The 22,301-nt window shown below is 36.3% G+C and overlaps 2 protein-coding genes across 2 annotated transcripts; one reads left to right on the top strand and one right to left on the bottom strand.

Annotated features, from left to right (window-relative positions):
- Positions 1-1,867: 1,867 nt before the first annotated feature.
- LOC132144061 (phosphatidylinositol 4-kinase type 2-alpha) lies at positions 1,868-10,584 on the top strand. Its single transcript, XM_059554787.1, has 9 exons — positions 1,868-2,354; positions 6,485-6,685; positions 6,926-7,057; positions 7,713-7,866; positions 7,992-8,053; positions 8,150-8,249; positions 8,433-8,566; positions 8,683-8,742; positions 9,758-10,584. Exons 1-9 carry the CDS (start codon positions 2,016-2,018, stop codon positions 9,917-9,919), a joined length of 1,344 nt encoding a protein of 447 aa, XP_059410770.1. The 5' UTR covers positions 1,868-2,015; the 3' UTR covers positions 9,920-10,584.
- Positions 10,585-11,947: 1,363 nt separating this feature from the next.
- On the bottom strand, positions 11,948-15,254 carry LOC132143205 (uncharacterized). The gene is made up of 3 exons (XM_059553348.1): positions 15,077-15,254; positions 13,396-13,793; positions 11,948-12,410 (listed from the first exon to the last, which is right to left on the bottom strand). Exons 2-3 carry the CDS (start codon positions 13,791-13,793, stop codon positions 12,155-12,157), a joined length of 654 nt encoding a protein of 217 aa, XP_059409331.1. The 5' UTR covers positions 15,077-15,254; the 3' UTR covers positions 11,948-12,154.
- Between the last annotated feature and the right edge of the window lie 7,047 nt (positions 15,255-22,301).

Below are 22,301 nucleotides of genomic sequence, written 5' to 3' on the forward strand. Positions count from 1 at the left end.
GCTTCTTCATGATGAGAACTCGCAGTGGAAGATGACCAGTTTTCGTGACGACGAGCCCTCCTCCTCTGGGAGTGAGTCAGACAGACATCCCTCCTCCAGGACGAGGTGTTTTGAGGCGAGCATTGGGGTCCTGCTGAGGCCTGATGCACCATCTGCTGGATCTGAGAGATTCACTGCTCCCTGAATGAAAACCAAACGCCCTGCAGAAGGATTCAGTGTAACATTAATATAATTAATACATTTCACTGTCATTTAACTGTCTTCTTCTGTCTGCCTCCACTGCATCAGCACTTTTTGATTTGTCACTTGCTTTATGAATTTGTAATCACTAATTTGCTGTGGGGCTGGTCTTTTCTAGTAAAGGTAAGCTTTATTACGATCTCTCTATTTTTACTTGTGGGTATTTCATTGGTAACCTGTTGATGAGACCATGTTTTAGGATTGACTTCTCTGAAGTTATCTTGGTAAGTCCTGTCTCTTGCTCCTTTAGTAGTAGTGAATCTGTGTATCCTTGAGTAGCACCTGAGGGTGTGTGGTATTTCCCTGGGTGCAAGGGTGGTGTAGTCATCTCTTCACTATCTGTTGTGTGATGCCACATCGCGGCATTCATTTGCATGTAGCTTTTATTATGCAGCTCGTATGCTAAAAGAAAAAGAGCAGCCTAAAACTTTTAAGGTTAATGTATAATTTATAGCTTCTATTTTCAATTTGTTTATTTACATGTGTATTATCTTTATTTTTGTCTATGTGAACTGGAAGCTAGACTAAAACTAATTCCTTGTATGTGCATGTACATACTTATGCAACATTTACCATAAAGCTCTTTCTGATTCATATTTTTCACGTCTTAAATATTTTGAAATACGTAAAAAAAAAATACATTTAGCGCAATGGATCACAGTCCAGGAGAACCCCCACCACTGCATGTTTTTGGTTTCTCTCTCATCTGACACACATTTTAGGTCTTGGAGTCTTCACTAATGAGTTGAATCAGGTGTGTTTGAATAGGGAGACATCTAAAATGTGTAGTGTTGGGGGTTCTCCAGGAACAGGATTGGGAACTACTGATTTGGAACACACTTTTATCCAAAGCAATTTACAAATGAGGACAATGGTAACAATCAATATCAATAAAAAGCAATGATACGCAAGTGCTATAACAAGTCTGTTAGCTTAATGCAGTACACGTTTTTTTTTATAATAAGGAAAACGGATAGAATAGGAAAAGAATAGAGCAAGCTAGTGTTAGAGGCCCTTTTAGGTTTTGTTAATTGTATAATAAAAACAAATGGAATGCAAAACTATTAGAAAAGCTTGTTTAAAAAAAAAAGCAGTAAATGAATATGGTGCAAGTTTAAAAGGGACAAAGTGTTGTTGTTTTTTTTTTTTTTTTTTTTAGAATATATTTATAATAGAGAGTGCTAGAGTTAGAGGGTCAAATAAAGATGAAAGAAATGTGTTTTTAGTAGTTTCTTGAAGATGGTTAAGGACGCGGCAGGTCATTCCACCAGGAGGGAACATTTAATGTAATAGTCCCTGACAGTGATTATGTGCCTCTTTTGGATGAACAATAAAGCGACGTTCACTTGCAGGACTCAAGCTTCTAGAGAGGCACATACATCCGAAGAAGATAATTTATGTAAAGGGGTGCAGAGCCAGTGGTGGTTTTGTAAGCAAACATCAATGCAATTATAATTTCTGTATTTTTGTCGGTGTGTCTATGCAGAGACAATTTTTGTGTGCTATGTTGTGCTTTATCACATGTTCGATATGGGTGGTATAATTCTAACCAATCACCGTGTGCCTATGGAAACAAGAGAATTCTGAAGCGCTGATTGGCCAGTGGCATCGCGATGACGCAAGAGCCCCGCCTTTTTCCGGAAGATAATTATCATGTGACTTGTTTGTTGGCAATCCGTTATACAGAACCGCATAATTTCATTGCGGCTACAAACAAACCCTTGTCCTGCGTAATTTCCCCTTTCCCCGCTCTCATCCTCTGTCTCTTCTCTGCGATGGACGAGACGAGCCCGCTGGTCTCTCCGGTTCGCGATTCCAACGATTTTAGCTACGGTCCTGTGGAGCCGACCAGTCCCCGAGGCGGATTTGGAGGCACGCCGGGCTCCGTGGTGCGTCTCCCGGCCGGGAGTCCCGGACACAGCCGCGAGCGACAGCCGCTCCTGGATCGAGACCGAGGCGCTTCACCCCGCGACCCGCACAGGAACGAGTTCCCGGAGGATCCGGAGTTCAGAGAGATCATCCGGAAGGCGGAGCGGGCCATCGAGGAGGGCATCTACCCCGAGCGCATCTACCAGGGCTCCAGCGGCAGCTACTTCGTCAAAGACTCAACAGGGGTGAGAGGTCATCACGTCTCGATCTGTGACGCGTTACATCAGTTTCTGTGCATCCACAGCTTCACACAGAGCCGAGGAGTCAGAGTAACAGCTGTGTCATCAGCTCAGGCCTGGAGTCACCAGGCATCTGTTTCTGTACAGTTTAATCTGGATTACTGTGTGTTTCTTCATCTACAGGCACTTTTATGTGTTTTTGTAATATGAATGTGAAACTTAATTGTGTTTTGGAAACTTTTTGGTTAATTATTTTGCATTTCTATTGCACTCTTGTTCCAGGCCCCAGCTGTGCAATCATTATTTATCAAACCTGACGAATGTGTGGTTAAAACTAGGTCAAATTAAGGTAATTGTCACTTTGCTGTGTCATTGCACAGGACAGCTTCATTGTGCTTGTAGTTCAAAATCTAGATCTATCAACCTAGATAGCATTGAGGCCTCACAATGTCTGGTTAGGCAGCCCACCATCTGTTTGATCGATAAACAAAAAAAGCTATCCGGCACTTTCTCGTTGAAGCTCTCTTTAGTGAAACTACACTCTATTATCATGCGGCGATAGAGCTCATATCATTACACACTCAAATACCCAGCAGATATGCACCACATCTTTTATATTAGACCTTAACACAGATAACGGCTCTCATAAAAGTCAAAGTTTAGCTTGATTAGGAACGAGTTCTTATTTTTGGCAACTTTACAATACAGTTTCATTTGGAAACTTTAGTCAATTAGATTAGTTAACATATGCTAACAATGAAAAGCATTTATTCGTCTCTGTAAATGATAATTTCAACATTTATTAATACATTATTAAAATCAAAGCTGTATCTGTTAAAATTATTTAATGGATTTCAGATAAAATGAACTAATAATGAACAGTTTTATGATTATTGATTACATTTTAAAATACCGTAACGCATGTATTGATCTTAGTTGTTTTTTATTTAATGTAGTAAAGCACGGTATGTTGTTATTTTGTAATCCTATGGTTAATGGGATCTTATTGCAGTTACCATTATGTTTAGTGTAGGCCTTCTTGTGTACTGCGTAGACAACGTTATCAGTGAAGTTTGAGCTGAAGAGATGTGAGGTGTGATAAAACAAAGGCAATCAAGGTAAATATTATATGAACATTTTGTTTTACATCATAAAGAGTGTTCAGAAATGTGATGCATGTACATACACCGGTGTTATTTTAGGATAATTGTAGACTGTAATAGTATTCAATAATGTTTTTAATTAGCTATAACATATTTAGGTAACTCTCGGGGTGAAACAGCTGTGTTTTAATTTTGTCATATCCTTCACGTAATTCATACCAATTGAACCTTTCGTTTACGATCGACTAGAATGCTGTCAACAGATGCAGATCTTGCCACTTGAACAAAATCTCTGTCCCACTCTGCAATCGTTCAGATCTTTCCAAAAACTATGTTATATTACTGTGCTTTTGTCGGTTTCAGGAGTTTTTTTTTTATTATTATTATTTCGATTTCGATTGTTTTCTCACTTAGTTATAGTGATTTCAGTACTTAAAGTTTTGAGTGTTTAATTTAAAAATGACAACGAAAATAGGCTGTGAGGTGCCCTAAAGACATTATTCCTAACTGCAAACAAACCCATTTTTCATTCAAGAAGTTTTTTATGTGTAGGATGTGATTATTAGTCAGGCCGATTAGTTTAGTTAGTCAGATGAGAGTTGACTGAGTTATGCTTCATGCTCCTGCCTGCAGGGGGCAGAACTGAGTTGATGTGGTATCAGTTTGCTGTTGTGATCTCCAGCGGTGCAGGCCTGGTGTTGTCTCTCAGCAGTGAACATGTGGCAAGCTTCATCTGCTCACTCACGAGTTACAAGACACATGACCACATGTATGGTCAGGTGGTGCGCTTGTAAAATCAAATCACACATGAGTCACGGAGGCCAGATGAAGACTTTTTTTTATTTTATTTTTTTATTGCAATATTAACAAACAAAACAAGTCGGTACATCCAAGAAATATAAACAATCTTTCAAGACAAAAGAGAAATTATGGTTCAGTATACATTAAAAGAGGAAATATAAAATAAATGTAAATCCATTCAACAATAGTCTTAAAAGAAAAAGAGAGAAGAGAAGAAAAATAAAATAAAAGGAGAGGGCACAAAAAAGAAAAAACATTAAGGGAGAATTTTAAACATGGCACAAATTCTGGATGTTTTCATTGCTTTCTTGTTAACAGAAGTTGAAATTGTATTTAAATACATCTTCAATTCTTCTTTGAAAAAGCTAAAGTGGGGTTTACTTTTCATATATTTACATTTATGAAATTTTATACAAAAACTTGCATTAATTAGATTCTTGCCCTTAACATAAAACCCCAAAAGAATGTGTCTATATGATAAAGAAAAATGACAAAAAACCTTTTGGACAATCAGAGCATCAATATTATTCCAGAGAGACCGAGCAAAAGGACATTCCCAAAACAAATGATCAACAGTTTCAGAAGAGGCTTCACAAAAAGAGCAGGAAGTATCAATATCACTTCTAAATTTCTTTAAAAAGTATTTAACTGGATAAAATCTTTGAATAATTTTATAGGATATTTCTTTAACTTTATTTGTTAGAAAAAATGTCGGAGGAAGTGATCAAACATATGACCATTTAATATCATCAAAAAGGTTATTCCAATAAGAAATGGAGGAAGGAATTGAAGTAACAGGGTCCAAATATAATGACCTGATTTTATAGTTGGATTTATGCATTGAAAAACAAATAGAACCAACCACAGTGGATTCAGGGCTAGGGGGATAAACAGAAGTCACAGTAGCACTGTCATTGTTTCTAAACAGCAACAGATTTCCAAAGAGATGGCCTTGAAAACTATATTAAATTCCTTACTAGATACTGGGAATTGGTATCCTGAAACAAAATCAGAATAATTAAATAAATTACCTTCACTATCAAATAGCTGGTTTACTAACATCACTCCATTATTGAACCGGTTCTCAAAAAACAAAGATTTCCTCCTATGTAGAATATTACAGTTGTTCCAAATTAAAAAATTGTGTAGCGAGAAATTGGCCAGATGAAGTCTTTGCTAAAGGTCACTTTTAGTTGGGAAATCACTAAATGTGACAAATAAGGTTAAATGTGTAACTATTGTACACTTCTTTTTTAAGTCTCTTATGTTCAGTAAAGCTGCATTTATTTGATTAAAAATAAAATCAGTAATATTGTGAAATATTATTACAATTTCAAATAACTTTTTTCTGTGTGAACATATAGTAAAAATAATTTATTTTTGTTATCAAAGCTGAATGTTCAGCATCATCTTTCCAGTCATCATTGTCACACGATTCTTCAGAAATCAAACTAATATGCTGATTTGCTGCTCAAGAAACATTTCTGATTATTATCAATGTTGAAAATGTTGTTTTACCTCGAAAGAAAACTGAAATTTCCCATATTGGATGATTTTTTTTTTTTACTGCATTCTTTGATTGTTTTAATGAAATTGCATTCAACTCAAGCCAAAATGAGGTGTCTAAAGGTTCTGGAAAGCGTCTATGATAACTGAATGTTGAAGATTGGCATAAGTAGCATAGAGATTTCATCATTGAAAGTTTTTAGGTTTTATGAATATTTTGAATTTGTTCTTAATAATTTTTTTAACTGTTAGCAATTTTGTGCATTTCTTTGTTTTTTGTTTTTTAGTTCTGCAGAATAGTTTTGATTTATTTTGAGTTTTAGTAAGTTTAGTATTTCATGTTAAAGTAAATGTAAACAAAAATTTTGCCTTACAAACAAGCTGAAATTAAGTTCTATAAGTTAAGTTCTAATTACAATATAATTGTAATTTTTTTATCTCTGTTAATAAAACAAGTTTTTTTTTTATATATAGTTTTAAGTTTAATTTACTTTAATATCCCTGGTTATAAATGTGACTGTAGTCTAATATGTGAGATGTAAAGTGTACGACAGCATTTTTAATTTGATTTGCTCATAGGAAAAATGTCGTTTTACTGTCAGAGCAACTTGTGAAAGTCTCAGTTTGAGCAGACTGTGGTGCTTTACACGTAAGATGTGAACCGCACGTGTCGCTTCAGAAAAACCTGACCTGAAATCTCTTTCTCTCTCTCTAATCTCAAAACAGAAGACCATTGGCGTCTTCAAACCAAAGAATGAGGAACCGTACGGCCAGCTGAACCCCAAATGGACCAAATGGCTGCAGAAGCTCTGCTGTCCGTGTTGTTTCGGCCGGGACTGTCTGGTCCTGAATCAAGGCTACCTGTCAGAGGCCGGCGCCAGTTTGGTGGACCAGAAACTAGATCTCAACATTGTGCCGCGCACCAAGGTATGAGAGCAACACCCACACTTGTGCACTTGTGCAAAACCAAAACCGAGGTGAGTGAGGACGTGTGAAAGTAGTAATGCTCCTGATAGTTTGGTGTTTGTTAGTCAGCCTCTTTCATTTCCTGTTGCTGGCATGCACTAAAACAAACTAGTCAACCGCACAGCTGAACATATGAGCTGAACAGTGACTGTGGACTGACATGTCCTATTTGAAGCCTTCTCTGTGCTCTCTTTCTGTCAGGTGGTGTATTTATCAAGTGAGACGTTTAATTACAGTGCCATCGACCGAGTTAAGTCTCGAGGAAAGAGGTTAGCGCTAGAAAAAGTGCCCAAGGTGGGCCAACGTTTCCACCGGATTGGCCTGCCACCCAAGGTAAGGTTTATGACAGCGCCACCTGTCTGCCTGGAGGAAGAGGAGACATTTTAGATGTTACTGAACTCACTTTTTTATAGTGTTATTTTAGTATCATTGAGATGCAATTTTAAATTTAAAGTATAATTTAAATTTGTTTTTAATTTGAATATTTTCCCAGTTCATTTCAATATAAATGCATGTCATTTTAATTGTAAAATAAATGTATATTTAACGATTATTTTATTTCAATTTTTTTTGTTTTTGTTAATGATTTTTGTTTTAGTTATTATAATAACCCTGGGTTTAGGAACTCTATAGAGCACAATGGTATGGTTTCAAAAGTAAAGATCCTGTTAATTTCCCATTAATTCCTTTCTAGCAATATAAGCCTTCTTTTATTTACTCGTATGCAATTCTAGATTTGCATTTTGCCATCATGGCTAATTTGATCTCACCATTCAAATAGTTTATTTACTAATAAAATATTTTTTGTACCTTTACAAACATTATTTGTTGCTTCAAATCAAGGTTTGTAATGTGCTAAATTTCTAAATGAAAGCTGCTGAAAAATTAGTTTTGCATGTTTATAAACATTTATTGTCCGTGTAAGTTTGTGAACTCGTTTCTATTGGCTGTGTAGGTTTGTGAATCGGTTTCCTTTGGTTGTTTATAGGTGGGCTCATTCCAGCTCTTCGTAGAGGGATATAAAGATGCCGATTTCTGGCTCCGACGGTTCGAGGCAGAGCCTTTACCAGAAAACACTAATCGTCAACTGCTGCTACAGTTTGAGAGGCTGGTGGTGCTGGATTACATCATCAGAAACACAGGTAACTCATGGAAACCTGCAGAATTAAGGTCAAACGAAACGGCCAAAAACACTGTATATATATATATATTTATACTGTATACTGTCTTTATTTTAACATCTATTACTTGTTGTATGGGTCTGTAGATCGAGGAAATGACAACTGGCTCATCAAATATGACTGTCCGATGGATACATCAAGCAACAGGGTGAGTGACCAGATGTGGGTTTAGATTTTTTTGGGAGACATTCTGTCCCAGTTTGTGTTTTTATGTATATGTTTGTGGAATGCTCTTCTTGTGCAGGACAGTGATTGGGTGGTTGTGAAGGACCCAATCATTAAACTGGCAGCCATTGACAATGGACTGGCCTTCCCTCTCAAACACCCGGATTCATGGAGAGCCTGTAAGCCAATCACCATTCACCTCACAAACACATGACCAGCTACTGGCCAATCACATGGTTATACTCTTGACAACAATTCATATATCACCATTGCAACATCATTTATTTTGAGGTGGTTTGTTTCATTTGAAGTAGTATTTTGCACAGTCGGTTCAATCTTTTTGTTGATTGTTTGTCCTGTAGACCCGTTTTACTGGGCTTGGCTGCCTCAGGCTAAAGTTGCGTTTTCCCAAGAGATCCGAGAATTAGTTCTGCCCAAATTATCTGACCCCAACTTCATCAAAGACCTTGAGGAAGATCTATATGAGCTCTTTAAGGTGAGTCACAGAGATCACCTTGACGTTCAGCTGGGTATTCACCAGTTTGTTTGACTTATATTCCATGAAATGAATGCTTGGTATTGAATTAATAATATTTACGTTAACGCTGACAGAAAGACCCGGGTTTTGACCGAGGACAGTTCAAGAAGCAGATCTCAGTAATGAGGGGGCAGGTGAGTCATTAATCACTTGTTTGAAGATACTAAAAGCAATAATCTGCATCATAATATTAAAATATTTTATACGATTGGGCTATGCAATATTGATATTCACCAAAAAAATACATCTGTAAATGTCGATAATAAAGCTTTGATAAATTTTTTTATATTAAGCCTACATCTTCAGAGGTGCTCATGAGGATTTTAATTTCATTTGTGAAAAACTTCACACTAAACCTTGAAGGTCTTCATGACAAAATAATTTACCGGTAGGTTCAACTTGAAATTGTGACAGTATATTACAGTTGTAAAGTAAATTTAACTTTTCTAAATAATTATAATTTTTAAGGAATATAATGAAAGTGAGATATTTTTGTCCATGTTTAATGCGTACAATATACAATAAGTTCTGACGTGCATAATCTTATTCTGTTGTAAAAAAATTATATTTTTAAGTTTAATGATTAATTTCATTGCACACTATTTTGATGTTGATAATGTTTTAAAGCATAAAACAAACATTGGCGAAATAAAATGTATATATATAAATATAAATGGGGCCCTAAATTGGTTTCTCTATGGAGTTTCCATTATCACAGGGTGTTTTTTTTTTTTAGGCCTAACAAACATGTGGAATGATATGGGGAAATACTGGGATTAAAAATGTGGACTAAATGCTATCACTCAGCCTTATTATTTGGCCACAATATATTATGTAAACATTGAAAATGTCCTCATAGGTTTTAATAGGGAAAGGGTTCATGTGAACTTTAGGTTAACAACGGGGGGAAAAAAAACTCTTCAGCCTGATTTGCAACAATGAGCGTCGTTTGAAACTCGTTTCTCAAAGCTGCTTGACTCTGAATATATTCCTAGAGCAGCTCTGATTCTAGATATCACTTTCTGAGACGTTACCTTACGACATGGCCACATTCAAGAGAAAAGAGACCAGCACGAGCAGGGAAGTTGAATGAAAACCCCCCTTTGGTTTGGCATCGTTCAGCTCATTTCTTGTCCTGTGTTGATGTAGATCCTGAACCTGACTCAGGCGCTGATGGAGGGTCAGACCCCGCTGCAGCTGGTGCAGATGCCGCCGGTGACCGTGGAGACCGCGCGAGCGCCGCAACGAGCCGACAGCGAGTCCTACACACAGAGCTTCCAGAGCAGAAGACCCTTCTTCACCTGGTGTTGATCCGCGAGCACAGCCCGATTTAAGTTGCGTTTTTCACTGGGATTTGGGGAACAGACGAGAAGGAATAACTGATGCTGAACATATAATTCTGAAGGAAGCATTGTCTTGTTGACTGTTGCACTGTTATGAACACACATAGCCGCGTTCAGAGTGACCTGCATGTCGAGTCAGTAAGACGATGAAGGAGAAACTTTCTGCTGTAGTGATGCTTCACGGCTCTGGAACTGCTCAAATATATCATTCATAAGCGTATTCTGGTCAGGGGTTTCTTGCCTCACTTGTGTGTTAGTTTCGTTGTTCTCACAGTCGTTGAAAAGTCACACTTTTTCTCCTGTTTTTTGTCCATTCGCATTATATTTTTCTACTTTAACGCTCACCTGTTAGCCGTTCATAACTCGGGAGGCGGAGTCACCTTTCGCGCTCAAGTGAGCGCGTGCAGAAACACCGATCGTTCCATTCTCAGTGTCATCGTTCTTTTTGCTCGTTGTTCGATTTAATTTAAAAATTTAAGATGTTGCCATTTTTTTTCAAACTATGTTTTTCACAGGTGTCAACAAAACTGACCTTAAAACGTGACAATGGACTGTATAATTTGTATAAATTGTATGTAATGTATTTAATGTGAGATGCTAAAATTTTAACCATAAAGTACTCAATAAAAGAAACAGACTTGAATTTTATTTCAAAAACAGTTTAATTGGAAGTTCCAGCTTAATCACGAGGATAAAAAATAACTCTTGTTCTTGTACATGTAGTAGTGTTTACTGAATTCAGATACATGTTTTCTTCCATATTGCTTCTAAATGTCTGTCTGAGTGACAGAAGAAGACATTAAATAATCAGCACTAATAGTGTCCAGCATACTTCTACAGGTCATAATACTATCATTTACATATTACCATAGACTATCTGTATCTAAAACAACACTAATGGATTGATGAAAACTGCAGTGTTGCAGTAAATGCTAATACATTATTTTATATTTTTAGATATTTACCATTTAAACACCACTGGAAGGCAAAATGTTCCTGTAAAAAAGGAGAACTACTGAGAAACTAGTGTTTCAAAAATAAAATACAAGCACATATCATTAAATAATAGAAACCCAGCACTCTTTGGCCCCATACATTTCTTAGAATAGGGGCTCTGGAAGCTTCAATGAGACTTAAATCACTGCATTCAAAGGAAAAGATTACCCAAAACATCGAAACTCGTGTCATTTGCTCACCCACGTGTTGTTCCAAACATGTATGATTTTCTCTCGTCAGTATGAAATAATTACAATGAACACATGACATTGAATAGGCACGGATACAAAAAATGAAAATAGACTATGACTCATGCACTGTTTTTCAAACCTTCAAAGTCATATAACTTAATATAGTGCATAATTATATTTGATGATTTTATATATATATATATATAATTTATTTTTTTTCATTCACTGAAATACATCTACTTGGGTGAATCCAGCTAAATCAAGTCATTTTTCACCCTGAAATCAAAAGGAAAAATGTTTTCAGTTTTACCCAATATTTTTAGTTTTCATAATTCTCAAATTCTCATGCTCAAATGTGATTCTCATTACTGAAATACTGTATTTTTATTCTATTATAGTTAAATAAATACTGCAATACAATGATTTTATCAGCATAAAGATAGCAAACAGATAGCACCATTATGTATAAATATTTTACCAGATGTCAATAAATGTATAATAATTATTTGACTTCTTTGGTAATGTATCATTAATACTTTTGCAGTGCATTTCATGGGAATTAATTTAGTTTTTTAGTATAAATACTTTACCAATATAGATAATGTATCCTTATTGCATTGCAATTTATGACATTGTGTTTTGTTTTCATTTGCTTTATGAAAGAGAAACATTATCTCATTGTTAATCTTTTGATTATGGGGTATAATATGACCTAGAAATGTTCTTTATGTGCATTATGAGATTCGGCCCAAAAAATGAGCTGTATTTTTTTATGTTTTTTGATTTTGTAATTTCTGGCACAAACCGGTAAACAGTGTGTTTCTCTGTTTAAGTTTCGCAGGACTGTAATCCTGTGGGATTATTGTTCATGTGCGTCCCTGGCCACTGCAGGTGCTGTAGTGTTGACTGTTGCTTGATTAAGACTAGTGTTTGATTGAGGAGGTGGCTTCAAGTAAATCTAGGGTGTCTGCGAGTCTCTCAGGCGGGAATCTGACTGGATGCACTGCTCCGCTGCGTCAGTGTCGGATCCGGTGCAGGTATCGCTCCGGGTCCTTCTCCTGAACGGCGTTCAAGCTCCACCTGGGGCCACCCGAGGGCCCCTGAGGCTCTTCCTCTGGTGGCAGGAAGTCAGCTTGGTCACATGATCCAGCCTCAGAAGAGCTCTGCCCTCCACAGGCTCCCAAAGCAGATGCATCATCATGATCATTGACATTATTGTCTTCATCTTCAGTTATGACTTCAGAGGTTTGTGCCAGTGAGCCCTCGTTGATTCTGATGGGGGATTAAATAATAATGAATGCCCTTTTTATATGTAAATCATTATATGCTATGTAATTACAGTATTGTGCATATCTGATGTTCACGGGTGGGTGGGTGAGACCCATGCCTTTTCTAGTTTGTTTACAGGGTCTTTAATGTGACAGGCTTGTGGCTGATCTTATGACCTATTTTTGTTTAGATTAGCATGTTTCCATTAACACATACACAACACACCAGGTGTATCTGAAAAAACACTAGTAAATCGACTAGGGTAAGTTCTATAAAAGCATATGCAAATCACATTTCATCCCCAAAATTAAAGGAAAAACTTACGCTTTGAATAAAAAATTGCTTATTTATTTATTTACAATTTTGTACAAATATTTTTGTGCATGATTTTCACCTAATCATTTTTGTAATTCTCATTCCCGAAGATGATTCTCATTACTGAAATATAGTATTTTTTATTAAAATAATTGAACAAAAAAAAAATAACACAATGTAATGATTTTGATTGATTGCAATCAAGCAGTAAATACCTCAATTTTGTATAAATATTTTAATATATATTATTATTTTTTGAATTGCATAGGATAATGCCTTTTTATAATGTATAATTTTTTACATTGCAAATAAGGAAAATTATTTATAAACAAACAATACATATACACACAAAATACTGATATTAAAAAATACTTTTGCATGACAAGTAAGGATTAAAGCTTCATTCGCTTTATGCAAAATATGTTATCTCATAGTTTATCTTTATATTTTTGGGTATAATGTGACCTTGACATTGAAAAAAAAAAATTATATCCACAATTTTAGTTAAACATAGTTGTATTTCAATAAGCTAATAGAATTTAATGTGCCTGCAATTCTGTACGCAAATATTACAATGATGTTGGTTACAGTTTACAAAGTGACAGTTTACAAAAGCAGGCTTTATTTTGTAGATAATAATGATATTGTAGAATCATTTCTCCCTCGGTCTCACCTGTGATGACCCAGTGCTCGCATCCATCGTGTTCCTGTGCCGTCTTTATGAGCCTCCACCCTGAGGCCGCTTCGGTTCCGCGCTCGGACTCTGAGCCCCACGAGCGCCTGGGCCAGACCCGTCTCCACCTCTGCCATGGCTCTGTCCTCGTCCTCCTCCTCCCGGTCCGTTCCATCCTCTCCGGCCGCCGCTCCGCGGTTTCTCCACACCATCCGTGCCCTCTGCTCGGCGTCCGGGTCTCCTGCTGCCTGGAAGAGCCGCCGGAGCTGCCGCAGGTTCACGCCCTGGAAGATGTTGGCGGTGCCAGACTTACGGTTCCGGCGCACGGAGCCCGGTGGGCGGGAACACATGGGCTGGGACGGGCCTGCGAGAACAGAGGCTGAGGCCACGTCCTCCATCTGCACAACAAAAGGGTGAAGGTCACAAGGGTCATACACTATATGTAGCCATTCTGAGAAGATGACATGCAATTTTTATAAACTAGAGGTGCATCTCAAATCATGTACTTATGCACTATTCTGTGATGTTTTGTAGTACACATAGTGTGTTCAAACTGAAAACTCTAAAAAGAAAAAGTGATTTTAAAAGAAGTGTGGAATATTAGACCTTTTTTTTTTCTTTTTTTCTCAGTGCCACAACAAGAGGTATTACATATTCACATGATCAAAATAAAATTAGCTGCCAGAGCAAAAAGAATGGAAGAAAATTGCATAGATTTCAATGCTTTCAGAGGATTACATGTTTTCAGTGTATTTTATGTTGGACACTTCATGCACTCAACTGTCACAGCTGTAATTATGTCAACGAAGGGGGAGGGGCTATCAGACTCTGATTATTAATGACAAAATAACCTTACACTACATGGCTGAGTACATAGTGCATACATACATAGTGTATTTAGTGCATCATTTGGGATGCAGTACTTGTTTTATTTTTCCTATGAAAAATATATAATCAAGTCAGAATGCATGGATTAATTTTGAATGGTCTTCAGGGTAGAAAAGGTCACGTTATGATGTAGTTTTGATATCTAGCAGCAGTTACCCTACTAAACTAACCATGGCTGTGTTCAGAACAGAACACTGTGTACTTTACAGTGTGCAATGCATACTATTCTTTTTAAAGTATGCATTACGCAGCGATTAACATGCAAATTGGCAGCCCATCAAATGAGTATGAGTATGCTATTTACTTAAGCAATTATTGCACAAAGTAAACATTGTTTGAATCAGCTTTCTTGTTTCATCTCTCAGATTTCTCAGAAATAATAAATATAGGCCAGATTTCGTTGACTGCTCTGGCTCATTTACTTCGGTGATTATGATATATTTGTCACAAAGGCTGTTAAGTTTGCAGCTCGATGAGTCACGTGACGGCACAGTGACGCACGAGCGCACGAACATCCGCGGTGACAGCTGTGCGAGGAGGCACTGCAAAACACCACTGAAAACATCATTTCACATGCATTCACTCAAAATACAGCACATAACAGAGAAGTGAACGCATATATTCAAGAATAAATGCTCGGTTAAGAGTGACGACTTGTGGGACCACAAAGACAAAGGTCAATTGTTGCGCGTTAGTCATATTTCTAGTTGGGAATTCGGTTCCGCTTAGGTGCGCTTTAGGAAAAACACGTTAAAAAGACATCAACAACATAATTATGTAAAAGTATACTCACCTTGTCTGTGTGAACTAGTGTCTCTAAATCGTTTGCATGTCAGCTGTTTGGGATATCTTTAGGGAAAGCAGCAGAATGCTGTAATAAACAGCGTGGCTGTTTGTCTCCGTCTGTGTCAAGCGAGCGGAACGGACAGTAAAGTTTAACGCTCTGACTCGTCACCTACTGTACCGCTCTGACCAATGAGACGATCGGAATGGACGATTGAACCCGCCTCCAAACCGCGTCCAGCCAATCATATCTCTCCTTCCTGCGCGTCGTGTGGTCTGAAGTAATCCTTCATTTACGTCAGTGCTGCCGCGCACGTGCCAATATATGTGAAACTGTCTCGAGAAAAAGAGAGCGAAACTCGGTTACAGTTATTCTGGTATTTACAATTACCAGTAATATAAATATATCTCTAAAAAGCATCGAGATTTAGGAATGTGTAGTGATTATAAGATTATTTAAAAGCATCGAGCACGATTTCTATGTCACTGTTATTTATTTATTTTTGACATTTTTGATCATTTCCTTAGAGGTGGTATTTGACTCTGAGCGTGTACTTTTCCTTTATGTAACATCAGCTTTCTGAAGCACAACAATAATATTGCAAACCCAATTAAGTAGTAGGCCTACTATTTATTTGCCGCAGAAGCAATGTAGATATAAAACCGAATTATTGATGTCTTTCTTTTTTCCGCCAACAGAGGGAGACACAGGCCAGTGTTGATTTAGCTGAAATAGTAAGAGTACTGCATCCTCCTTTTCTCCTTCATGGAAGCAGGTTGATTAGATCTATATCTCTTGATTGATTCCCTAAAAGCCACAAAGAGACATGAGAAACATTTTACGTTTCACAGCTAAAGCATCCTGAACTAAAGGAAGAGTATTTATGCAGTATACATATATAGTATTTATATTAATAATAATTTGCGATTTTAACCTTATGGCACTCAACATGCCAAAGCCATTTTCTTTGGGCATCTCTGCTTTATAAGATAAACTTAAGACAATGCTGAAAATAATTCATAATTAAAATTCACATAATAAGGCCATTGGAGAGTAATGTGTCAGGAGCACTGATCTATAATATAATATATAGATCAGTGGTCAGGAGTAATGTAGTCACCACCCCCCCCCCCCCCACAAAAACAAAAAACGTGGTTTATCTATATTTATTTTAAACCATTGTTAAATTTTGTAAGGGATTAGGCCTAATGGTTCTCATAAGAAGGACAAGAAGATGTAGTGCTCAGTGTGACAGTCTTTTATTTGTTAAACTGTAATCTGAATATTGGAATATTCATAAACTATATATTTCATGTAGGCTGTAATGTGCATTATCTAGAATCACGAACACATTGGCACAAAATTCAGGTCTTAATCAGTGGCAAATAAGTCCCACAGTGCCAGTATCAATGAAACCACCCTGGAAATATATAAAGTTATCTGTAAATACAAGCTTACAACAAATATTATAAAAGAATGTAAAAAATAATGCTACAGTGAATAATAGTATCATAACATAATAATAATAATAATCATAACATAAGTATTGTTATAGCTTCAGACAGTTTATCAGTGTCATCAAGTATTCAATCTGCACCAACGTCATGTAGACAAGATGTCATTTATTAAATATTCCATCTGCTCCTTACACGCCATCAATCAGGGGAAGGTCATCTCTTTCATTTGTTTTCCTGCCCATGAAGGGGTGGAAGGAAATTAGATTGTGGATTTTATAGCAAAAAACTCTATAAAGCATGAAATAGTAGATATACAAATACCTCTAAGTAGAGCAGAGGTCAAAACCATCATAAAGGTGCACTCTCTCTAAATGTGGCAGGAATATTGGGACATAGCAGATACAGGACGTCATTTATATAATATACAAAAACAAGAAGTCATAAGCTCGAGGAAGGGCAGAGGCCCAAGGGTAGAGATGTTAGTCTCGCATCTTAGAATTAGGTCATATGGATTAAATAAAACATTACATAGAATGGTAAAACACCCTACTGGATTGTGCACTGACTGTGATGTACAAGAGACAGTGAAACACATACTAATACTGTTAAAAGTCTGAGAAGGACCTGACCTGCAGAGAGCAGCACAGAGCTGTGTATCAAACACAAGTACTGTCTGAAATCTGCAGGTCTGGAAATGAAAAAAAGATGTGGAATGGGGAGGTTAAGGTAATCTATACAATGTTAAAAAACAAGTTGGAAATGGAAGGAAAACTTGGGAAGTAGGAAAGAGGACACAATAATATCTAGATTTGTATTGTTCACACAGCTCTTAATCATTATTTATTATTGGTAAACATGAATCAGGTAAAACTGTAAAGTTGTGACATTTGCCAAGTATGGTAACCGTTACTCAGAATTGGTGCTCTGCATGTAACCCATCCAAGTGCACACACACAGCAGTGAGAAGTGAACACACACCCGGAGCAGTGGGCCGCTATAGATCCAGCACCCGGGGAGCAACTCAGGGTTCAGTGCCTTGCTCAAGGGCACTTCAGCCATGAGTATTGAGGGTGGGAGAGAAAACTGTTCATACACTCCCTCCTACCTACAACTCCAGCACCAAGACTCAAACCTGCAACCTTCGGGTAACTAGTCCAGCTCTCTAACCATTAGGCCATAGCTGCCCCCAAATGCAGAGAATGTGGTACACCAGAGACTGTGGAACATATCATATTATATTGTGAAGCATGGGAAAGACAAATAATGTGATTAATAGATGAATTAAGTGTGCTGAAAAGTGAAATGATAACAATTAAGAGTGTGCTGAATCTTGAAAGAATAACAATTAAGACAATAGTGGTGCAGCACAGTAAAATCTATAATGCAATTATTAATTATTTGAAAGCAATAGGTTTAATACATAGAATTTGTAATATCACATAATGAAGTATAGAAAATGATTGTATCCTTCTTAAATACTCTTTTCGATAAAAGATTTCCCAAAGGTCTTTTTATATTATTGTTTTTTAATGATATGTTAACGTTATCACCAATATATATCATGCTCCAGTCCAGTAGATGGCACCTATAAGCTGGTTTGCCAACCGTCATTAAAACACCGAAGAAGAAGACGGACGTGTCCTTCCCATAGACATATAAATACCTAGACGCCTCATTGGCCGCTCGACCGCACGTCATCGTCGCCGCCATATTGGAGCGGGCAACTCTCATAACTCTCACATCAGGACAGAAGAAAACATACCTGACTCACCTGCAGCTTGGGCATCTACAAACCGTCACACGATAATAAAAACAGATCTCGGGGTGTTATCTTTCATAGGTAAGACTCAACCGCTATTTCTCGATGTTTTTTGGTCATTTTTAACATTATGTTGACAGCTTAATTAACCACTAGTGTCAGACTATTAATAGCGATATCGCTAACGTAGTTAGCAGTAAAAGCTCAGACTTTATAAAAATTCAAAGTTTAAATGAATTCTTATTTACGTTTATAACATAAACTAAATGGTTTTATGAGCACAATATGTACAGTGAGCAATTTGACTGTCTAGATTAATGATGGAGCTAAAGCATCACTACCGTTAAAGTTACTTATTTACAAAGATTAAGTGGTAACACTTTAGAATCATGGTCCTTTAATGTTAGTTAATCCATTAATTAACATGAACAAACAATGAACAATACATTTATTACTGTATTTATTAATCTTTGTTAATGTTAGTTAATGAAAATACATTTATTTATTGTTAGTTCATGTTAATTCACAGTGCATTAACTAATGTTAACAAGCACAACTTTTGATTTAAATAATGCATTAGTAAATGTGGAAATTAACATCAACTAAGATTAATAAATGCTGTAGAAGGATTGTTCTTGCTTAGATCATGTTAACTAAAGTAGTTAACTAACATTAACTAATGGACCATTATTCTAAAGTGTTACTGATTAAGTTTATCATCACTTAATTTTAAGGATTTCATTGCTTTTCATAAAACTGTGAACTGATTCTATGTATTTTATTATTATTTTCTCTTCCCTTTTAGCCAGTTGCAAACAGGACAAGGAAAGCTGATGAAAGCTGTTCTCTGCATTTCCAAGAGACAGGACTATACCTCCACAGACTAATGTTGTGTTTGTACTAAACCCAGAGCAGCCCTGAATGAATTCCTGCTCATATTCCAACCACCTCCCCTCTCCGTTTCTCTCTGTAAAGATCATTTTTACAACAATATAATTTAATATAAATGATATAATTACCTTATTAAATGTGCCCAGTGAGTATATTTGAGTGCCCAGAAAAGCGCTATATAAATGTAAGGAAATATTAGTTATTAATAATTAAATACAACCAGTTTCCTCAGTCGATCACAATACAATAGACTGCATTTAAAAAGCTTTGCACAGGCTGTTTAATGCTGATCATGTACTGCGTGTGTCTTTACATAAAAACTACATGATGAAAATAGCCTAGAAATGAAAAACACAGGAACTCATAGTGAATCCAGCTGCAATATCATGATGAAATCATTGTGATGTTGTTATAATGATTATTAATTTTGATTAATCTAAAGTTTTTTGGGGGGAGCATCTCATATTCTGGTCTGTGATAAACATAACTATACTTTAAGATTTTGTTGTGCAAGGTAAACCTCACACACTCACACCCAAACATTCATATGTGTTAAAATACATGGAAAAATAAACCACTGTTTCAAAACGTGTGTGTTTTCTGCATGAGTGTGTAATGTGCATTATAGAACAAAATGTCAAGCATCGTCAAGTCTTTTACATTATTTGACTCATTAATTGAATGAAATAGAAAATCTTGAGGGAAGCGGTGAAGAATTAATCTTTATTTGTCAGGTTTTGTCTTCACAACTACACCACTCTATTCCCAGAAAAAGACAGAACTGAAAACTGAAATAAAATGTGTTTCTTGAGGATTTCTCAGAGGATTTTTTATTATATATACATATATATATATATGTGTGTGTACATGTATATATTATACTTAAGGAGCTCATTAATTAAACACAATTTGTAATTCATGTCCACAATTTTTTGTGTTCTGTCATTAGTTGTGTCTTAATTTGTTTAATAATTATTACACAAATAGTATTTTAAAATTACATTTCACAATTATTTATTTTACTCTATAATTAACTATTCTTCATTTTGTTAATTCTGTATTATTCCACCCTTGATATTACATATTCTTCTTGCTATTATTAATCTATTGTTGTTCTGTTATTTATTATGGTATTATTCATATTATACATATAATTTGTGCTATTATAAATCTATTATATCACGTATGTTATTGTACTCGCTTTTCATATTATTCACTGTACTTCAAGTTGTACTACATATACTTTTTAATATAACATATCACTTTTACTATATTTTTACTGTGCACTGTATCAGTGCATATTTTCATTTTCACTGGATCCATAGCTTCATCAGTTACATGTGTTATTATTCGTTGTGGAGTTCATCTGTAGGCTATAGAGTGCTATCAAATGAAAAGCAGACTACAAGTGTGACACTTTTTGATTTGTGTGTACATGTTTTATTCAGTTTTCTCAGTAATAGCAAATTATTCGTGTTTAAAGATGTATTATTTCGATTTTTCACAGTATTTCAAAGGGAATGAGCTGTGTTTTGACCTGAGACAAAGAAAAAAAATGTTGGGATTGAAAACAGAGAAAGCAATAAAACAACGACATTTAATTGAATGTACATTCAAATTACATTACATGCATATGTCACAGTTATACTAAATTAACATTAGAATTGTAAACCGAAAATAATCAACGAAATCAACAAGTGAAACAAATGTGAGCTTTCACAATTCCTCACGAAAATTAATAATTTTCCAAACCTAACTAAATAACTGGAGGCAAAGTTTTTTTTTTAACTGCACGTAGATCACAAACATGAAATCGGTTGATAAATGTGAACGTTATCGTGTTTTTATTTAGAAAAAAACGCAGCTCCCCGTTTACTTCCATGTATTTTTGAGGCAGTCTTGCCCTCACTAACATGGCGGACGCGTTGACGTATCGCAGCAACGGCTCAGAGCGGCCAATGAGGCGTCTAGGCATTTATATGTCTATGGTCCTTCCAAGTCACTTCCTTCAGAGGCTAGGCGAGACTCCTCTTAAGCATTCGGAGAACACGTAAATGGAACAGGTTAGCAAGTGCACGTAATTGCGTCATTACGTCAGTGAAAAGGTCCGTTTGAATAACGCTGTATCGTTAAATTACTTTGGAGTTATTTATAAAAGAAATGCACATTTACTGAATTACTTGTAAACGACAAACTGATCACAGAACATTTTTGTATATCTTTAAATGTTAACTGTTAAAAAGCTATGTTATCAGCTTTTGCGACTAAACATTTGCAAACAACACTGCACTGGAGAATCTGCACAAATAAAAGTCTTAAACAGTTAGTTCAGTAGTGCAGTTTACAGGTTACTCTTCTTTTTTGAAGGCTCAAAGTAAAGTTCTCCCAGTAAAGTAAAGTTTGGATGACTTCGTTCGATTAGTTTTATCTCACACTTTTTCCTTTTTCTTTCTTTTTCTTTCTCAAGCTTACTCCACTGCCGTCTGTCTTCACCATCTCGCTGAATGCAGCAGACGCAGTTCGGGAAGCACGTGACATAAAACGAGGCCAGCTATTGGCTATTCGTTACTTCTCCTGCTGTACTGGCTGAATAAAACCTGCGGTGGCTCATTATTGCCACACTTTGGTCATCGCAGATTTAAACTATGCACAAAATGAGCCGCTTACGGCAAATAAAAGTTGTTTAGCCAGGGGCGATTCTAGGGTCAGAGCTTTAGGGGTGCTGAGCACCCAATGAGCCCCACTGCCACCACCCACCCTCTTTTCACACAAAAACAAACAATATGTCTATTGAAAAATAACTTTATCATTTTAACATTGATTCAACTAACTCCAAAATCCAAACTCCAAGTTTTTTTTTCCTTTTTTTTGAGACCTTTTCAGAACAACAGCTTAATTGTGAGAGTTCACACAGACAGCCCCCTGTAACAAACACAAAACCTTCTTCACTCAGCTGGTTTTCCCGACCGTTAACTCCATGTGCTTCCTTTTGTATCAACAGTCATCAGATTGGTTACATTAGATTCAATTTTATTGTCATTGAACAAAGTAACAGGTACTTAGACAACAAAATGTAATTCATCTTCTGTAAATTATTTACAAATGGCCATCTCTAACATATCTGGAT

This window comes from Carassius carassius, chromosome 7 (assembly GCF_963082965.1).
Source record: "Carassius carassius chromosome 7, fCarCar2.1, whole genome shotgun sequence".
In the NCBI taxonomy this organism is placed as follows: Eukaryota; Metazoa; Chordata; class Actinopteri; order Cypriniformes; family Cyprinidae; genus Carassius; species Carassius carassius.